The sequence below is a fragment of the Agelaius tricolor genome, unplaced genomic scaffold, assembly GCF_023055355.1.
Source record: "Agelaius tricolor isolate 1412-34295 unplaced genomic scaffold, bAgeTri1.0.p SCAF_44, whole genome shotgun sequence".
Classification (NCBI taxonomy): Eukaryota; Metazoa; Chordata; class Aves; order Passeriformes; family Icteridae; genus Agelaius; species Agelaius tricolor.
Genome location: NW_027269304.1, coordinates 2160485 through 2177225, shown reverse-complemented (window position 1 = coordinate 2177225; position 16741 = coordinate 2160485). Strand labels below are relative to the sequence as shown.

At 41.7% G+C, this 16741-nt stretch overlaps 1 protein-coding gene across 3 annotated transcripts in view; it reads left to right on the top strand.

Moving 5' to 3' along the window:
• The window catches only part of VCAN (versican), a 100316-nt gene that overhangs the window by 45053 nt on the left and 38522 nt on the right, over nt 1-16741 (top strand). Inside the window, exons 7-8 of one of the 3 annotated variants that reach the window (XM_071455165.1) lie at nt 1112-1513; nt 3038-4030. In XM_071455165.1, the coding sequence (XP_071311266.1) occupies nt 1112-1513; nt 3038-4030 (1395 nt within the window). Of the gene's footprint in view, nt 1-1111; nt 4031-16741 lie in introns of all 3 variants that reach the window. The other 2 variants (XM_071455164.1, XM_071455166.1) reach the window with 2 other exon arrangements.

Sequence of the window (16741 nt, the reverse complement as noted above, 5' to 3'; positions counted from 1 at the left end):
CTCAGTTACTTACCAGTTAACAGAATTGGTTTAAGACATTCCCATCTTCCACCCATCTGCTCCTATTGCCCTTGTGAAGATTACTGATCTGGGAAAACTGGCAGAAGGGAAGATGGTTCCAACCTGGGCTTTTCCTGAGGAAAACCTCTTTTCTGAGCACTCACTTTTTCAAGGAATTTAAAATCTGCTGACACACCTTGCAGTGCTGGCTCACATTTCCTCCTTCGATGGCATGGAAATGTGGGCTAAAAGGAGTGGACAAGCAGCAAGGCCACCAGGTTGTTTAAAACATCACAGTTTGGTTCACTGGAAGGACCTTTCTTTGTACCTCCTGTTCATCTAGGATAGCAACTCCCTCACCTTTTCCATCATCCAGAGGGTTCAGCACTTTGCCTTTGCATGTTCAGCCCTCCCATGGAAGCATTTCTGTGTGTGGAGGAGTTTCAGATGTGCATCTTTGAAGTGTCTTCAAAAGATCAACATCGTTTTAGTAGTATTAAGTTTGTGATCTTACGGTTCAACATTCTCACCTTTCCCCACAATGAATTTCTCCCAGCATAATTTAAAGGCAGGGCAGCAGCAGCATTTTCTGGTGGCATGCTTGATCCTGCTGCTTGAGCACACTCTCACTGCAGTGAGGAATCCTTCTTGCAGTTTGTAATTATGTGCTGAAAATAAGCTAAAGCATTACTTCACTCCCTTTATACATCTGAGCTGGATGCTGCGCCAAGCTTTGAAGAAAACCCACAGCTCTCCTAATTTGTGACATCTTGAAATAAACCTTTATGTCCCCAGATCAGTACCTGGCAGGCTGATGGTCACTCATGTAACACAAGGACTTCTAGGGGTAATTATATAAACCACAAATATGAAGAATATTGCTATTTTTTTCACTTCATCTGACTTTTAAGTTAGGCATTCTGCAGCTCTACAGTGTTTTATTGCATGTCATTCAATGCTCTAAAAAACTACCTAACCCCTTTGAAACACTTATTTTTCAGCGTGGCATTTATTTTTTTGTTGGGGACATGCAAACTAACGAACTAAAGTATCTTGTGTACTGACTGTACCTTTTTTTTTTGTTTTTTGCCTTTTTTTTTTTTTTTTAAAGCTAAAAAAGTCACAACAGAGCCCACAACCATTGAGCCCGTGACATCCCTGAGAACTGACAGCGTGATATCATCTCCTGCTGGAGCTCCTCTCGAGCCTCCCATCTCCGAGACCCCGCTCACTGAAGTGCCTGCCACCCAAACAGTTTCTTTGGAGGAAACAACCCCAGAGTCTGAGGAGGACACAGAAATGACTACTGACGTGGCTGAGGAGAAAAGGGAGATGGAGGTGCTCATGGAGAACATTCCTCTCACCACCCTTCTACCTCAGACTGTCACCGACGGCGAAATATTCACTGGTGACACACTGGGCAGGACTGAGTACGATGTCTCACCCAGGCCAACAGACACCATGGCCCCAGATTTGGAGCTGGATCACACTTACTCTGAAGCAGAGGAACAAGGTAGGTCTGAAAGCATTGAGGACGCTTTCTTGACCTCTGTAATTTTTCAGGATAGCACAGCTGTAGCTAAGAGTTCCACTGGTTTTTGGGAAGATGCTGAGACGGGAGATGCGCAGAGGCACGATGTTGATAATCAGACTGAGCAAATAGAAGTGGGCCCCCTGAGGACAGCTACAGATAGCTTCTTACAGACTGCTCGGAGAGAGGCTGCCAGGACAGGGGCTGCAGATTCACTGACAGAGGAGAAAGTGTCCCACAGTGCCCACCTCACGAATGCCCCCACGAAAACATCACTGGAGGCGAAATCTGATGAGAAACTTACAACTGTTGTGATCCCTAAAGCTCTGCACACCGCTGAGTCTGCAGAGAGGGAGGGCAGTGAGAGCGTGCACACCGCTGTGTCTGGCACAGATTCTGGAGTGGCTGCTGGTCATTACCCAAGAGCAGAAGTGCCTGCTGCATCAGAGGCACTCCTAGATGAGCAAGCAGTAACCACTGGACAGTTTTCTGCAGCGAAAGAGTCAACGCCCTGGGTTAAATTTAGCTCTGCAACAGCATTTGACAGCGAGGCCTCAGCTGAAGGGAGCAGAGAGGACCTGAGGGACGTGCAGCCCACTGTGGCATCTGGAACACCTGTATCCTTTTCTGTGTCAGCTGCTGATCAAACAGAATCTGAGGCCATCTCAGGAAGCACCGATGCCCTGCCAGTTTTTGGAGAAGGCACCATGTCTCTTATCCCCTCATCTCAGCAGACAGAAGCATCAGCTGTCTTGGAGGAGCAGGAGGAAACAGAGCAGCCAGAAATGAGGACAACAGATGAGGAGGTCCCTCATTCCACAGCTGCCATTCCTCCATGTATTGCAGGAGAATCTGAGGGATGTTCTGCAAGGGAGAAGATCACACAGGCCCCTCCAGGTTCTGGCACGTGGCTGCCAACAGATAAAGAGGAGGGATATATGACAGAAGAGTCATCTCACACTGGAAGAGTGATTGAGTTTGCTACGGAGGATGGCTTTTCTGGAATGGAGCCCACATCATCTCCAGGGCACATTGTGGAATCCACAGTGCATCCAGGAGCTCCAATTTCAGCAGCTACAGAGGCAACTGAGACAAGCAGGGAGCCAGCAGAGACCACAAGGGATGAAGAAGTGGTATCATCTGATTTTGGTCAGAGCAGAGACACTACAAGTGTATCCCACACCAGCAGCTCCTTGGATTTGGAAACGACCACAGCATCCAAAATACCAGTGGAAGAAAGTAGTGCAACCATAGGGTTTTTTAGCTCCCCAAGTGTAACTGTATTGCCAAGTGCTGTGCCCACAGCTGTGGGGGTAACTGAGCGTGAAGGAGATGAGACATCAGGGACAGAGGGAACTATTAAATTTGCAGGTGTAACTGAGGTAGATACTGCAGCTCCACAGAAGGAGTATGATGCCTCCCTAGTTCCAGTTACTGTAGAGAGTGAGGTCACTAGAGATATGCCAATTACTGATCAGACTGCTTTTGATGATGTCTTTCATACAGAAGCAACAGAAACCACTGCAAAACATAGCGAGGTGTTCCCAGAACTCTCCACACTGGACCAAGGTTTGGAACCAAGAACTGCCACACTGTCTGTGACATCTGCCCACACACACGAACCAGAGATGTCACCAGGATCTGAATGGGCTCAAACAGCAGTTCAGGAGACACTGGATGAGACAGGCTCAGCTTATGAGGAGATGTACCCAGCCACAGAGGCACCTGCGCCTGCAGTGACATCCACAGACCACGGAGTGGTTCTGGCACCTAAGGAAACCAGCACCTGGTTGCACCTCACGGCAACTCCAACAGCTGGAACTGCTCCTGACCAGGATGAGGAGGTCACTGAGGTGATGCCCATAACTGCTGGAACTGAAGCAAAGACACAGGAGAGCCCAGGAACCCCCACCAGGGAGGAGGATGATGCAGTGAGCTGGGATTCCGTGCCGCCCTCCCATACGACGCCAGCAGGACGTTCCACTGTGGAAAGCATTACTGACCTGGCTCTGGGAGCTTCTCCAAGCCATGCTCATACAGAAGGCTCAGGAATGACTACAGAACCTGAGGAAACCAGGCCAGCTGTATTTGCAACAGAAAAGGCAACAACTCCCAGCAGCATGACAACACCTTCCCTCGGTGCTGCAGACAAAGCTCAGCCCACATCTGCAACCAAGCCTTTTGTCACTCCAAAGACTCCACGCATCATTCCTGAGGAAGAAGAGGAGGTAACAAGCCATGACATCATCATAATTGATGAATCTGTGTCTCCCAGCAAAGCCACTGCTGAGGATGATCTGCCAGGAAAGATGCTGGAGCCGGAGATCGATAAGGAATATTTCACAGCATCCACTGCCACGGCGGTGGCACGACCTACTGCTCCACCCCGAGTGAAGGAGGCCACAGAGGCCTTGCAACCTCAGGAGGTGTCTCCTTCCACTTCACACCCTGATAATGACATAAGATTGTATGTTATTCAAATCACAGGCAATGACACAGGTAAGATTTTGCCCTTTAGACCCGCAGTCCATCAGAGTGGACAGTTTGTCATGTCAAACAGGTGTGCTTTAGGATGTGCTGGAGGTGTTTCTTGGATCACTGAAGGATGCAAAGTACCACTTTTGTCTAGACAGCAACTTGCTGAATATTGGTAGGTCTATTTTTCTGTCCGTTAAAAGCCCCTCAGAAATGAATTTTATACTTGCTGTGTGGTAAGAATTATTTCTACGTAAGAATGAATATGAAAATGTTTTATTTCTTTTTAAAAGTCATGATGGCTACAGTCCAGTTTTCTTTTTTTAATGTTGTCAAGTCACCAATTTAACTCCAGCTGTCTGTGAAACAAGCATTTTAATTTCACAGCTTCCATTCCATGCATTACTAGTCCTAAACGAAGCACTAGATTATTTTAACATTCCATTGGTCTGTAGCAATTAACAATGCCATGTACAGTGTAGTCAGCTAAAAAATGGTTAAAGCACTCTACTGCCTCCTGTGATTTGGAGGAATGGGGTTTTTTTAATTTTTTTTTTTTTAATAGCATATCATAGAATTTTTTAAAAATGCATCTTAGGGAATATGTGGTGCACATTGATGCAATATTTAATTCTGCCACATTTTTTAGCTGATGGTTCTGTACATGTGTATGTAGCTTCAATTCCATGGGTATCCAGAACAGAAACTTCTAAAGTAGCAATGAACTGTTGGGGTTGATGATGAATATGTCTCCATAATGCAAATGTTGAAGGGTGTGCAGTTTTACATCAAAGAATCCTGTCAACTGACTATTATTTAAGATGTCATGGTAAAAAATTTTATTTTAAAACAAAAAGCAAAGGAACTGACAAGCAGTACAAAGCTCAGAATTTCTGTTAGGCTCAATGTTTTATGGTGCTTAATTGTCTTATGGTTGTATAATAATTATTTTATTTTTTTTTTGAAGGGACAAAGTAAAAAAATGGATTTTTTTTTTGGTCTTATATACCTTAACTACATGCATGTCTTTTGAATGGTTGTGTCAGAAACTGTTTTATCTTTGGTTCTTGGCCAAAACCTCCGTGCCTCTGAAGAACTCATCCAGCAGAATTCATAATTTATGGGAGTCTTTTGGATGGTTTTTTCAGGTTTGTTCTTGGTAGGGTTCCATTCAAAAATCAAAAACCAGTAGTGGTTTTATTCCCTTGAGATGTGCCATATCCTGTTTGGACATGTAATACCTTGGCTTGGTATCTTTTTACACATTGTGCTTATTATCCTACTTTATGTTTACAGGGTGCAAATCTGCACAAGTTATATATAGCAATAGTAGCTTAGCCTTCTATTTCAGAAAATGATAGTTCTGAAACTTTTGTTTCTGCTGTATATTATCATTATTTTGTCTTTATATGTTACCAGTGCCTTGGGAGTCTCTGTTCAATGATACAAGTCCCAGTAAGTCAGAGCAGAAGGGTAATTTCTGAAGACAAAACTTAACCCACATTTTAAGTCCTTTTGTATCTGTGGAAATTCACCTAATTTAACTTAATGATGAGTAGCTGGACTAGGTAATAGTGACATTTTTTTTTTTTCCAGTTAGATTTTTGATTTGTGCTGCAGTTTATTTCCTACAGGAGAGTGGATTGTGCTGGGCAGTTGTGTGTTCCAGGTGGTGGGAAGAAGTAGGATGGTTTGGAAGGGTGTGGATGTAGGATTTCTCTGCATCTACCTCGAGAGGAGCCTCATTTTACACTCTTTTTTTTTTCAGAATAGTATGGGTAGTGCGTTTTATTAAATTAGGATTTGGTTCAAAGTGGATTATCTAAAGGACAGGGCGTGCAGATGCTCTTCATAGCTGCTCTTTCTTGCTCTGCCTTGGGTGATCAGATCCTTAGGACAAACTTTCTTCAGGGTTTGTCTTCTTCATCTTCACAAACTTTCAAAGCTGTGCATGCATTTCCCAGGTATAGATGTGCATATGTGTCAGGGTGTGTGTAAGCAGACATAAAGTTATAAATCCTTAAAAATCTGCCTTTAAGAATTATTCAGTCTGTGAGGAGAGGAATAAAGTTTATTGTCTTTAAATATTATTAAATTTGTCATGTGGCACCCTCTGTGCTCTCTTTAGACACAGAGAGCCTCATCATGTGTCTAGGTCAATTTTAAAAAGGAATTTTCTTCATTTTTCTGTTTTCAGGCCCTGGCAGTGGGAATTCCCCCACTTAGCTATCCACAGACTAAAGGCACCCTCTACCTACTGACCCCAAATTCAATTAGAACTGCCAAAGATTTATTCTCTCTGAGGGTTTGGATTGATTTATTTTATTGCTACAGAAATGAAAGACATCATCTGAAAAATCCTGTCAGGCCCAGTTTCCCTTCATTGTTCTTAGTCCATAAACTTTTCTTTGTGCTAAGAAAATGCGTATAGGGAGTAATGAAGAGGAATGAATTTGGCAAATTTTACCAACATATGCCTTTCACTAGGATGTAGTTTAACTTCTTATTCTATCACTCTTTATTTGAGAATTGATCCACTATCATAAAGAGCTACATAAACTGTACTTCTGGCTTTTTATTCTTAACTCTTTGGAAACTGTAAATACAGTTTACATCATTACATCTCTGATAAAGTTTTTTCCTCCTTTGGCATGTTTTCAAGGTAATGCAGTTTAGCATTTTTAGATAAAGTTAATCTGGGAGGGTTATAAACAAAGGCCTTCACTGATTGTCAAGTCAAGAGTCCAAAAGTGCCTCCTAAGAAAGGACAGCTTGCTTACCAAAGCCCTTCAAGAAATAACTGTTTCAAATAGGAATTATAATGAGACGTTATATATAGATGGCATTGTCTATAAACGAATATATTTTCCTTTCTGTGTTTGCAGAAGTGCTGGAACTATTTATGAGATTATTCTTTCCCCCTCATTCTTCACCTCCTTGTTATTCAGCTTTTGCCAGAAGCAACAGTTTAACAGTGAGGCAGGGCTCAGCAGAAATTCAGCACCATGTTTTGTTTCCTATCACTCAATTACAATAAAAACCTTGCTATTACACAGCTGAATATTGCTCCCTGCAGCTCCATTTGCCATCCACAGCGTGGGCACAATAATATTTAACTGCTCCATGGAGGTGCCATTAGGCTTTGTCAGGCAGGAGCAGTGCTTCACATTCCACCTGGAAGAGAAAGACTGTGCTAAACTGTGTGAATTCTTGAGATTTTCAGGTATTTTAAGCAGTTTCCATCAAGCAGGGCAGAGAGCCTGTGGTGGTGGGGCCAGCCCTGGCTCAGGCGAGCTCACCTGTAGCCAGGCACAGGTGGAAGGAGAGGCAGGAAGGATTCCTTGTGCCTTCCTCCTCCTCCTCCTCCTCCTCCTCAAACCCTCGCCAGACTGGCACCAACTTCTCTGAAGAGCCTTGAAGTCTTTGGGCTGGAATGTGCTGTTGATACATGGAATGTGTTATGGATGTATGGAATTTCAGGGGATATTATTCTTCATCATTACTGCAGGCTGAAGCTGCACTCGAAAGGTGTGGAGTTAAATTCAGGTAAATAAAGGGGCAAGGATATTTTCCTGTCTCATACACACATGTCCCTTAATATAAAGTAGTACAGTAACTGGAAGGTGATACTAAATGTTATCATTTCTAAGACTTTACATTTATTAATTAGACCAGAAGAAGGTTCTTCTAGAGGACTTCTTTTCTTATTCTAAAGATAAATAGCTTTACTCCTAGCTTTTAAAATGCATGCTTGCAGTCAATGAAAACTCTTAAAAAGGAACTTTACTTTTAGATTAAAAAAAAAAAAAACAAAACAAGGCATGGAAACAGAAGTAATTTGAAGGCCTGGTGGAAGGTCAAACTCAGTCTGAATTCTGGAGGACATGTTCTAGGGATGATAAGAAAGACCCCAGAGCTGAACAGATAAAGCTGTTCATTTGTGTAGGAATACAGCAGTTTTCATTGAGAAAATGTACAAACAAATCCACACACTCCCATGTGGGCAAACATGGGGCAGGTGCACAAATTAATCTGGGTAGTAAGACTTGTTTTTTCTGACAGCCCATGGGCAGATCTCAGGGAGATATTTCAGTTAATGAGGAAAACATCCTTGCACACGAGGAAACATCCCTTTTTATGCTACAGGAAGGGCCACACACGTGTTTCAGAATGGAAGGGGCCTGGGACCTTCATCCACTGGAGCTGGAACCAGGAGTTTTTCCCTTGGAATCACGAGAGTGAGGAAGCCAAACACCCCTGCAGCGTGAGGTGTTGGCACATGCGCAGCTTCCATCAGATGGGACACGGGATTTTGTCCTTCTCTGCGAGGATGCAGAATTTGCCACCTCGTGCCCTGTTGTGTCCTCATGCTCTGATGTTCCCTAGTGGTGCTGCTGGTGCTGGATGGTCATGGATTAGCAGCTGGGAAAAGAAGAAAAAAAAAAAAAAAAACAACCAACCAAACCTGAAGGAACTTTTCAGCTCATAAAGCTTTTATGAGCTGAAAAATGCTTGTGGGGGTGTTGTTTAACAGTGGTTGAGGGGATGCTGGAAACATAACTCCTGTCTGAATCAGGAGTAATTTGCACACCTGCGTTTTTTGGAGACATTTGAAAGTCTTTATTTTAGTGAATATGTTTCAAAGTGTTTGTTGGACCCTGGGACTCCCACCAGCTCTGTCTGGTTTCTTGTCCCCTCCAGCTTTGAAGAGAGTGAAATTGCAGGAGCTTGTGCTTTGTGGATGTGGATTTTTATGGAAAGAGGTTACAAACCTTTGTGTTTCAACATGTAATTCTCTGACATGCATATTTCTGTCTTAGCAGTGTGAGAGGGCAAGCGAAATTTGAATGAAATGCAGGATGGTAATGAGCCATAGTCATAAACCTTAACAAAGGAGGCAGAATAGAGTCTTTTCAGGTCCATCTTAGGCCTTGCCTTAAAATTCATTTAATCTTCTTGTCTTCACAGCTCCTTCTGGAGGGCCGTCAAAGATCATCATGGCTCTGTTTAAGCCTGATTCTAATATCTAGCCTAAATTGCTCCTTGGCCAGTTTACACCCGTGTTTATTCTTGCCAGCATTGTCTTTAGCCTGAATAGGCCTTTTTTCTTCCTGACACTTATCCCTTGATACTTTTATTTCTCTGCTCAGTCTCAGAGAATGACCCCGTCCCCTTGCTCAGCCCCCGTTTTTGGTGGGAGACGGGGAATGCGCTGGTGCTCTGCAGGGAGGGAAGATGCTGGCTCTGCCCCAGCCCCTGGGGCTCTTGGGGTGACCACTGCCTCTTCCAGGCATTGCAAGGGACAGCCTGAAAGTCTGCAGCACCCAGGGCTGCATCTCTCTTCATCTGTGCCCACACTGTTCTCCTTTAAGGTGTTTTATTTGTGCTCGCTGGCAAATAATCTCTCTGGACACCACTATTTGTGGTGTACACACACGTGAGCTGGGTGCAATTTTGGTGTGCCTTTTTTTGCTGATTATTGTGTTAGTCTCCTCCCTTTCAGCAGAAGTCTCTCTTTGTCTTTTGTGTGCTGAAATCACCATTTGTTTTTTTGCCCCAAATGAAAGGTATGTGCTACTGAAAGCCATGGTTTCTCTAGAGGACCTATTTCACCGAGGTTTACTGTAAGGAAAGCTGCTGTCTTGCAGCTAGGCTGACCTGAATTAATTTCTGGTGGGATCTTGAAGCAACAGCAAAAGTGGCCTCACATGGGCAGGACCCATTTCCCACCTTATTAAACGCAAAATATTGTCTTATTTTCTTTTTTTTTTTTTTTTTTTTTTTCCCCTTAATGGAGGGCTGAGCTTGTCTCCTTATCAATTGTAACGTTCTAAACTTCATTTCCCAGGGAAGCAGGTCTGACTGGAGTAACTTTCACATCCTGAATGACCAGACTCTCTGTATTATTCATAAAACCTGCTGTGGAGCTGGCCAGGTTCTTCCTGTGCCTGGAGTAACTGAAGTGTTAAACGCTGAGCAACTGTGGCCAGATCCTGATTTCATCTTCCCCAGTGTAATTACACCACAGTAATTCCAATGAGGTGATTGAGAGCAGAACTGTGGTGAGGATGTGGGGATAGTAGGTATCACAATGTCTTCATAACACTTTGCAGATTCTGGGTCATTTGTGTAATTAGGTGATTATTTTTTCTTCAGAACACATTTGAGTTCAGTCCAAGCTGGTAGATCTGTTGTTTAACTAAACCAGTTGGGGTTTTTTCTATATTAGAATAGTCTTTTTTTCTATATTAGAAATATATTTCTATATATTAGAAATATATATTAGAAATATATTTCTATATTAGTCTTTTTTTTTTCTATATTCTTTTTTTCTATATTAGAATAGTCTTTCTATATTAGAATAGTCTTTTCTTTAAAAAGCCCTATGGAGGGCTTTTTAAAATAGGTTGTACACCATCCCTTATAAAACATCCCTTCTGTATTTAAAGCAGAATAGCAGTGATGCCTTGTATGAAAGCAAAAATAATATCCAAGTAATTTTAATAAATTCAAGCTTTTTTTGTGCACGTCTCCTTTTCTCAAAACAAAGGAAAAACAAAAACAAACCAACTCCACCAGCCCCATATCCAACGGAGCTGAAACTTGATACTTAGAAATTTTCACAAGAAGCTAAAACTGAATTAACAAGTGGTCTTTGGGCCACTATTGCTGGCTCTTCCTGAAGAAAGACTTATTATAGAACAATAATTTCTCTTTCCACATTCCTTTCTAGACTTCCATAGATACAAGGAACAGTGCCCTCACATTAAATACTGTTCAGAGGATGCCTACACATTCCCTGCTGTTTTTGCATTGTATCCAAGGAGACGTCTCAGATCTAGACATAGGGATTACACATTTCCAGCTTTCTTATAGCTCTTTGTTTATTCATGAGAGAAATGAAGGAATTTTATTCATAGGTACAATGTAGTTTTTCATACTTCTGTTGTGAAGAACAGGAATTCCTTTTAGGAGTTTTGTTTACATGTGGAGAAAGCCTTAAAGTCCTAAAAGTCCTACTGCAGAAAAGATGAGCTGTCTTTTACATGGTGATGCAATATGACTTAATTTTTTTTTTTTTTTTTTTTTGAGGAAAGTGTTTTTCTGTACCAAACTTTTCTGAATGTGTCCAGATTTTGACTTCCTTAATACGGAATTTTCAGTGGTGGTTTTTTGCACATTTTCAGTTTAATTAGTGGATTATTCCTTGCTAATCCAGTCTTTTAAAACCTTCCTTGTTTTTTGAAGTGATTAAGTGTTAAATTTGATCAATAATATACAAAATACCCACTGGTGTCTTTCAGAATATTTTCCTGCTGTAAGTGAGTGAGGATGTGTGCAGACTGGCTGCTCAGTATTTTGTCTTGTCTTTGGGAACATGTTGCTGAAGTTATCAATCTTTCTTTATGGAGTAATTTTATTTTTTTTTTCCCAAGCTGCTCAGTTCATTAGGACTTTTCTGACAAGCCTTGTATTACTGCTTTTCTTAAATGAGGAGAATTCAGTATGAAAACTTTCAGCTTCCTGAGGAGGAGAAAAGCAGTTGGAATTTCATTCCTGGTCAGGAATGTCTTCCAGTAGTCCCTGCCTGCCTAGGTATTACCTCTGCTATACTTCATTACCTTTTTGATCCCCACCATTAGCTCAAGGAGTGCACAAGAAATATTAGTTTTTGACTTTAAACCATACTCTTGGATTTTACATGTAGCACCTCATCAAGCAGGAATCCCATAGTTTCAGTGGGAGGTTTTTTGGCATTAGAAAAGGAATTTCCACATATTTGATGTAATTTTTTTTGTTGCTTTTTGCCAGAATAGCAGCAAAGAATGTGCCTATATGTACACAGAGTAGCACTGAGATTTTTGATTGTATTTCATTGTGGGATTTTTTCCCTAAACCATTGGGTTTTTTTCCTTGAAAGTGGTGAGTAAAATGATTCCGGGCATACTTATGTATTTACCACTCTGGCTTGTAGTGAGTTTCCAGTCACATGTCTAGTTAAATAGTGAACATTAGAAGCAAAATTCATGAGTCCTTGGGAAATGCTGTGGGCACTTGGTCCAACTGACAGCACCAAGGATTAACCCAAAATGTTCTTCAGGCAAGTATTTGTCCACACTTTAATTGAATTGTTTGACTTCCTGGCCTATATACAATTTTTTTTTCTTTTTTTCTTTCAGTTTATTCTGACCACATACAGAGCCTGCCAGGTGTGAACTAACTCTGCAGCAATATTGTCATGTTAGCACAGGATGGGGTTTGTGAAAGTACCTTATAGTCAAAAATATGTCTCCCTCTGCTGATTTTTGGTGGTGCAGTAACACTACCACAGCAAGGCATCTATTTTTAGCTGTAGTTGGTTTAAAACCTTTGTTCTCAAGTGCTGTCCAACAGAAGTGTCTTTTCCAAAAAACCCCCAAGTGTTTCTAAAAACAAAGTAATATTTTTCCAGAAAAAAGTGTTCCAGTTTTGCCAGGGAAAAAAAAACAAAAAAAAAACAAAACAAAGCAGAAAAGAAAACTGAGATGAAAAAAGTTACTGAAAGAAAAAATTATGTGATTCTATGGTTAAACAAACACTCATGTTCTGTAGGCAGTGTTTGAAATTGTGTCTGGTAGAGACACATTTGTGTCACTCCAGCTGCAGCAGAGGGGAGTTTACAGACTTATGCAGATTCAACTGAGAAACTCTGCTTTATCCCTAGGCTGCTTCAGGTGTTTTATAACCAAAACAATTTTATTAACACCTGTAGATAAATTTACAAAATTTTCACCTTTTTTAATTTTTTTTTTTTCAGAAGTAAGGGATGGTACCAAGAATAATCAATTAAAGTTTTCCAGAATCCACTCTGTATATCCTGAGTAATAGTTGCAAAGTACAGGACTCAGATCTATATGCAAAAATCCTTTTGCCATATATATCAATATCTATGTATGTATTCACTCTAAATATGAATTCTAACACTCACTTGCATTTAAGAAGTTATGTAAATACTGCAGTACCTTGAGCTATCACTGCCACTTCTGTAGCAACTCAATTTTGCACATGCAGAAAGGCCCAGGACAAGACTGATTTGCCCCAAACAAAACATTAGTCACATTTCAATGAAGAAAAATGAAACTTAAAAAATATATTTGCCGTGGGACAAAGATTGTGTGTTGCCACATGACTAATAGCTCAAAATTATGCCCCAAAAGAGCAGGGGCTGCAGCTAAAGAATGTGATTTTGGTTCCTTGCTACGTGACCAGCAGGCTTTTGCAGGCATTAAATTAAAAGTGTGCTTAGGAGGTACATGAAAAAATGCTTGAGAAATAGTAGGGGACAAAATACCAGAAAATCATCATGATAAGCAGAATAAACTTCTCCAGATAGCTGTAAAAAGAGCATTTTGGGGTACAGCAGGTGGGGTAATTGTCATCACAGATTCAGTTCTTAGAAAAAAAGACATTCTGTATCCTTCCTTTTCCTTTTCCTTTTCCTTTTCCTTTTCCTTTTCCTTTTCCTTTTCCTTTTCCTTTTCCTTTTTTCCTCTCTTTCTCCTCTCATACACACACACACTCACATATGCAAACCCCACTGTCTGTTTTAGAGCTCGAACTGTAAAATATTCTCTGGCTTTATTTTTGCCACATAAAATTCCTCTCATGAGACAAGAAAGAAAAATCTAGTACATGCCTTGTACATAAACCAACATTTATTACTCCTAAAATAATATGATGTCAACCTATTTTTTTCCCCAAACTGCCACATTAAGTAGTGTACTGTAAGTTTGTTTTTTTTTTTTTTTTTTTCCCTGATGCCAAATGGTTCCTTTTTCCAGTATTACTGGAAAAAGGAAGAGGAGAAAGAATATTCCTTTCAGCCCTGAGCAGCCACAGGTGCAATCAAAGGGTGGGCATGTGCCTTGAGATTCTCAGTGTAGTATTCTGACTTTTTCCCAAATTTGTGTTGTGGTAAATCAATTTTTTGATTCTTGCTGGAGGGGACACTCTCTCCCCATAGTGGTAGGACCAGAGCTGGTTCTTTCTTGTGCCAGCTGTGTCATGGCAGAAACATTTGAGGTTCTCCCAATTAAAGGTGTAAATGTAACGAAGGGATGGTGGTGGAGTGGGACAGGAAAGCCCAAAATCCATTGGTACCTCCGTGTTTCCACCTCAGTCATGGAACATCACGCACGAAATAATGGATGAAGTCATTCTGGTGAGCAGATGCTCTTTCCCAACCAGCTTTTCCTGCAGAGTTGGACTTCCCTACTTCCCTCTGCACACACCCAGACACACCAGCTCAGTCAGATACAGTCTGACTCCTTGCTTTGTTTTGGGTTCCATCTGGAGAAAAATGATTTATTGCACGGCAGTTGCTTGGGTTTGGGTTGTTTAGCCCCGCAGAGCTTTAGAATTGTCTTCTCTGTAGGCAGTGAGAAGAAATGTTGTCATTGGAAGGATGCTCACACCCAGGAGAGGGCTCCGTGGGCTGGAGTCGTGTTTTGCTGGTGACATATTGGAGCAGAGAGGAAGTGGGAATGGCTGCCCTCAGAATGTTGCATGACAAATATCCAGGCTTTATCCAGGGAGCTGTACCCTGCCCGTGCTGGGGCTCACGGCAAAGCTGCCATTTTTAACAACTTGACATTTCACTCAGTCTGCTTCTTTTTAGCAAATTTATTGTCGGGTGTGGGGGAGAAGAACAAAGGAAACACCAGGAATTGCCAGAGGGCTCCGTGATATGCTTTTATAATAAAACAGTTCCTTTCTTTCTGACATGGTTTCTGCATCATCCTGTCTGCTGCTTTGGAGTCTGGCGGGGCAAATCCAGAGCCCCGTGCAGAGCAGATGTCCCCCTGAGTGACACCCACTCCCCACAGGTGCCCTCTGGCTGTGGCCTCCAGCTCCAGCCTGGGGTCATGTCTGAAAAAAGAAATGCCAGAAAGTGATACTCATGGATTTTGCATGAAAAGCCCCAAATATGGTAAAGCAGACAGACTGGATAAGTGAATTTCAGTAGGCAAGACTGACCACCCACCTTGAATTGCTTTCAACTCCTACCCAGCCAGCTGTGCAAAAGTCACTCCTTGCAATTACTTTCTCCCAGCAGTTTACCTGAATCATTGAGACTTTTATGCAAGGCAAATTTATACATATGTGCGTAATGTAATAATCTCTTTTGACTCTCAGAGCGATAGCAAAACGTAAATTTTGACAAAATTTAGAAGGTTAAAAAATCCCCAAAACAATCCAAACCTCAAATTATTGAAACCTGCCTTGCGTCCTTGAGGATTTTTAAAGGGAGCCAAAGTTAACAAAATTTTAGAAATATATATGTCCAGCTGGGAAACATTTTAAAGTGAACTAAATAAAACCTTTTGTTTACTTAGAGAGAACAGTAATCAAGACCTGGATTTTACTAGACCTCATCATGTAACTAGTCATGTTAATGTGAGGTAGCAGGATTAAAAGCATAAAAAATTTAATTATTTCTGGATTTTTAAAAATTTTTTTGGCTTAGGTGTGTATAATAGTAGCCATGTTTCTTTAATGCCTTAGACCAGCTCCTTGGCAGTATTTCTACTTTTTCCTGAAGAGGAGAAGGGGTATGCCTGGAGCACTGTTGCACTTTGACCATGCTTAGGTGGGATAATGATACTACAAGATGGCACAAGTTAGAGGAATTGCATATTCCAAAGGCTGACACTTGGAATTTTGGTTCACCAGGAAATATCTGTATTTCAAAATATTTTATTTATTTTTTAAAAGAAAATTAAATTAAAAGAACAATATACATTGTAAACCACCAACAAAATCAAACCTCTTCTGAGAAGCAAAGCAGTGTAAAAGATGTTATCAGATTGATTGATTTCTGTAAAATTTAATGGTTTTGTTCCAATTTGAATGCAATATCTTAAGGGGAAAGAACTCCCTACTTAATAGAAAGGTTTTGATTTTTAGGTTTTTTTTTGTACTGGGCACAGCTTTTCAAATCCCTTTTTTATTTCCTCACCATGCTTTTAAAACAGAACATATTCAATGAAACTGACACATTCCTGTGGAGTTGGTTGAGGTTTTGGATTATTTTTTCCTTGCTGTAAGAATTTCAGCAAGCCATGGTCATAAAGCTGCTCAAATCCATGCAGGCTGTGGATCAGGTTGCTGGCAGAGCTGAGGTTCAGGGGAATCAGGGCATGACATAAAGGTGGCTGAACTCTTTCCTCATCCTAGAGCCTCTGCCTGACTCAGGTGTGAGGCCTCGCTGGTTTTTCAGAGGGTTTGAACCATCTCCACTCTCTCCTCCTTTGAGGACTCCTTGGTGTTTTCCAGGTGGAGCAGAGTGTGGATTTTAGCTGTCCATAGGCTCTCTCTGGTGGGAAACCTTTGTGATCCCACCATGAATATCCCAAAAATGAGCAGGGGTTTTGAAACAGCTCACTAAAGCCATTTACAACTATACATGTGTTTCATCAATGTCTTCACAGAACCACAGGAAAATGAATGGTTTGGGTTGGGATGGAGTTAAATCCCATCCAGTGCCACCATGGCAGGGACACCTCGCAGTGTCCCAGTGTCCAGCCTGGCCTTGGGCAGTGCCAGGGATGCAGGGGCAGCCCCAGCTGCTCTGGGCACCCTGTGCCAGGGCCTGCCCACCCTGCCAGGGAACAATTCCTCATTGCCAAGATCCCAGCCAGCCCTGCCCTCTGGCACTGGCAGCCATTGCCCGGCTGCTGTCCCTGCAGCCCTTGG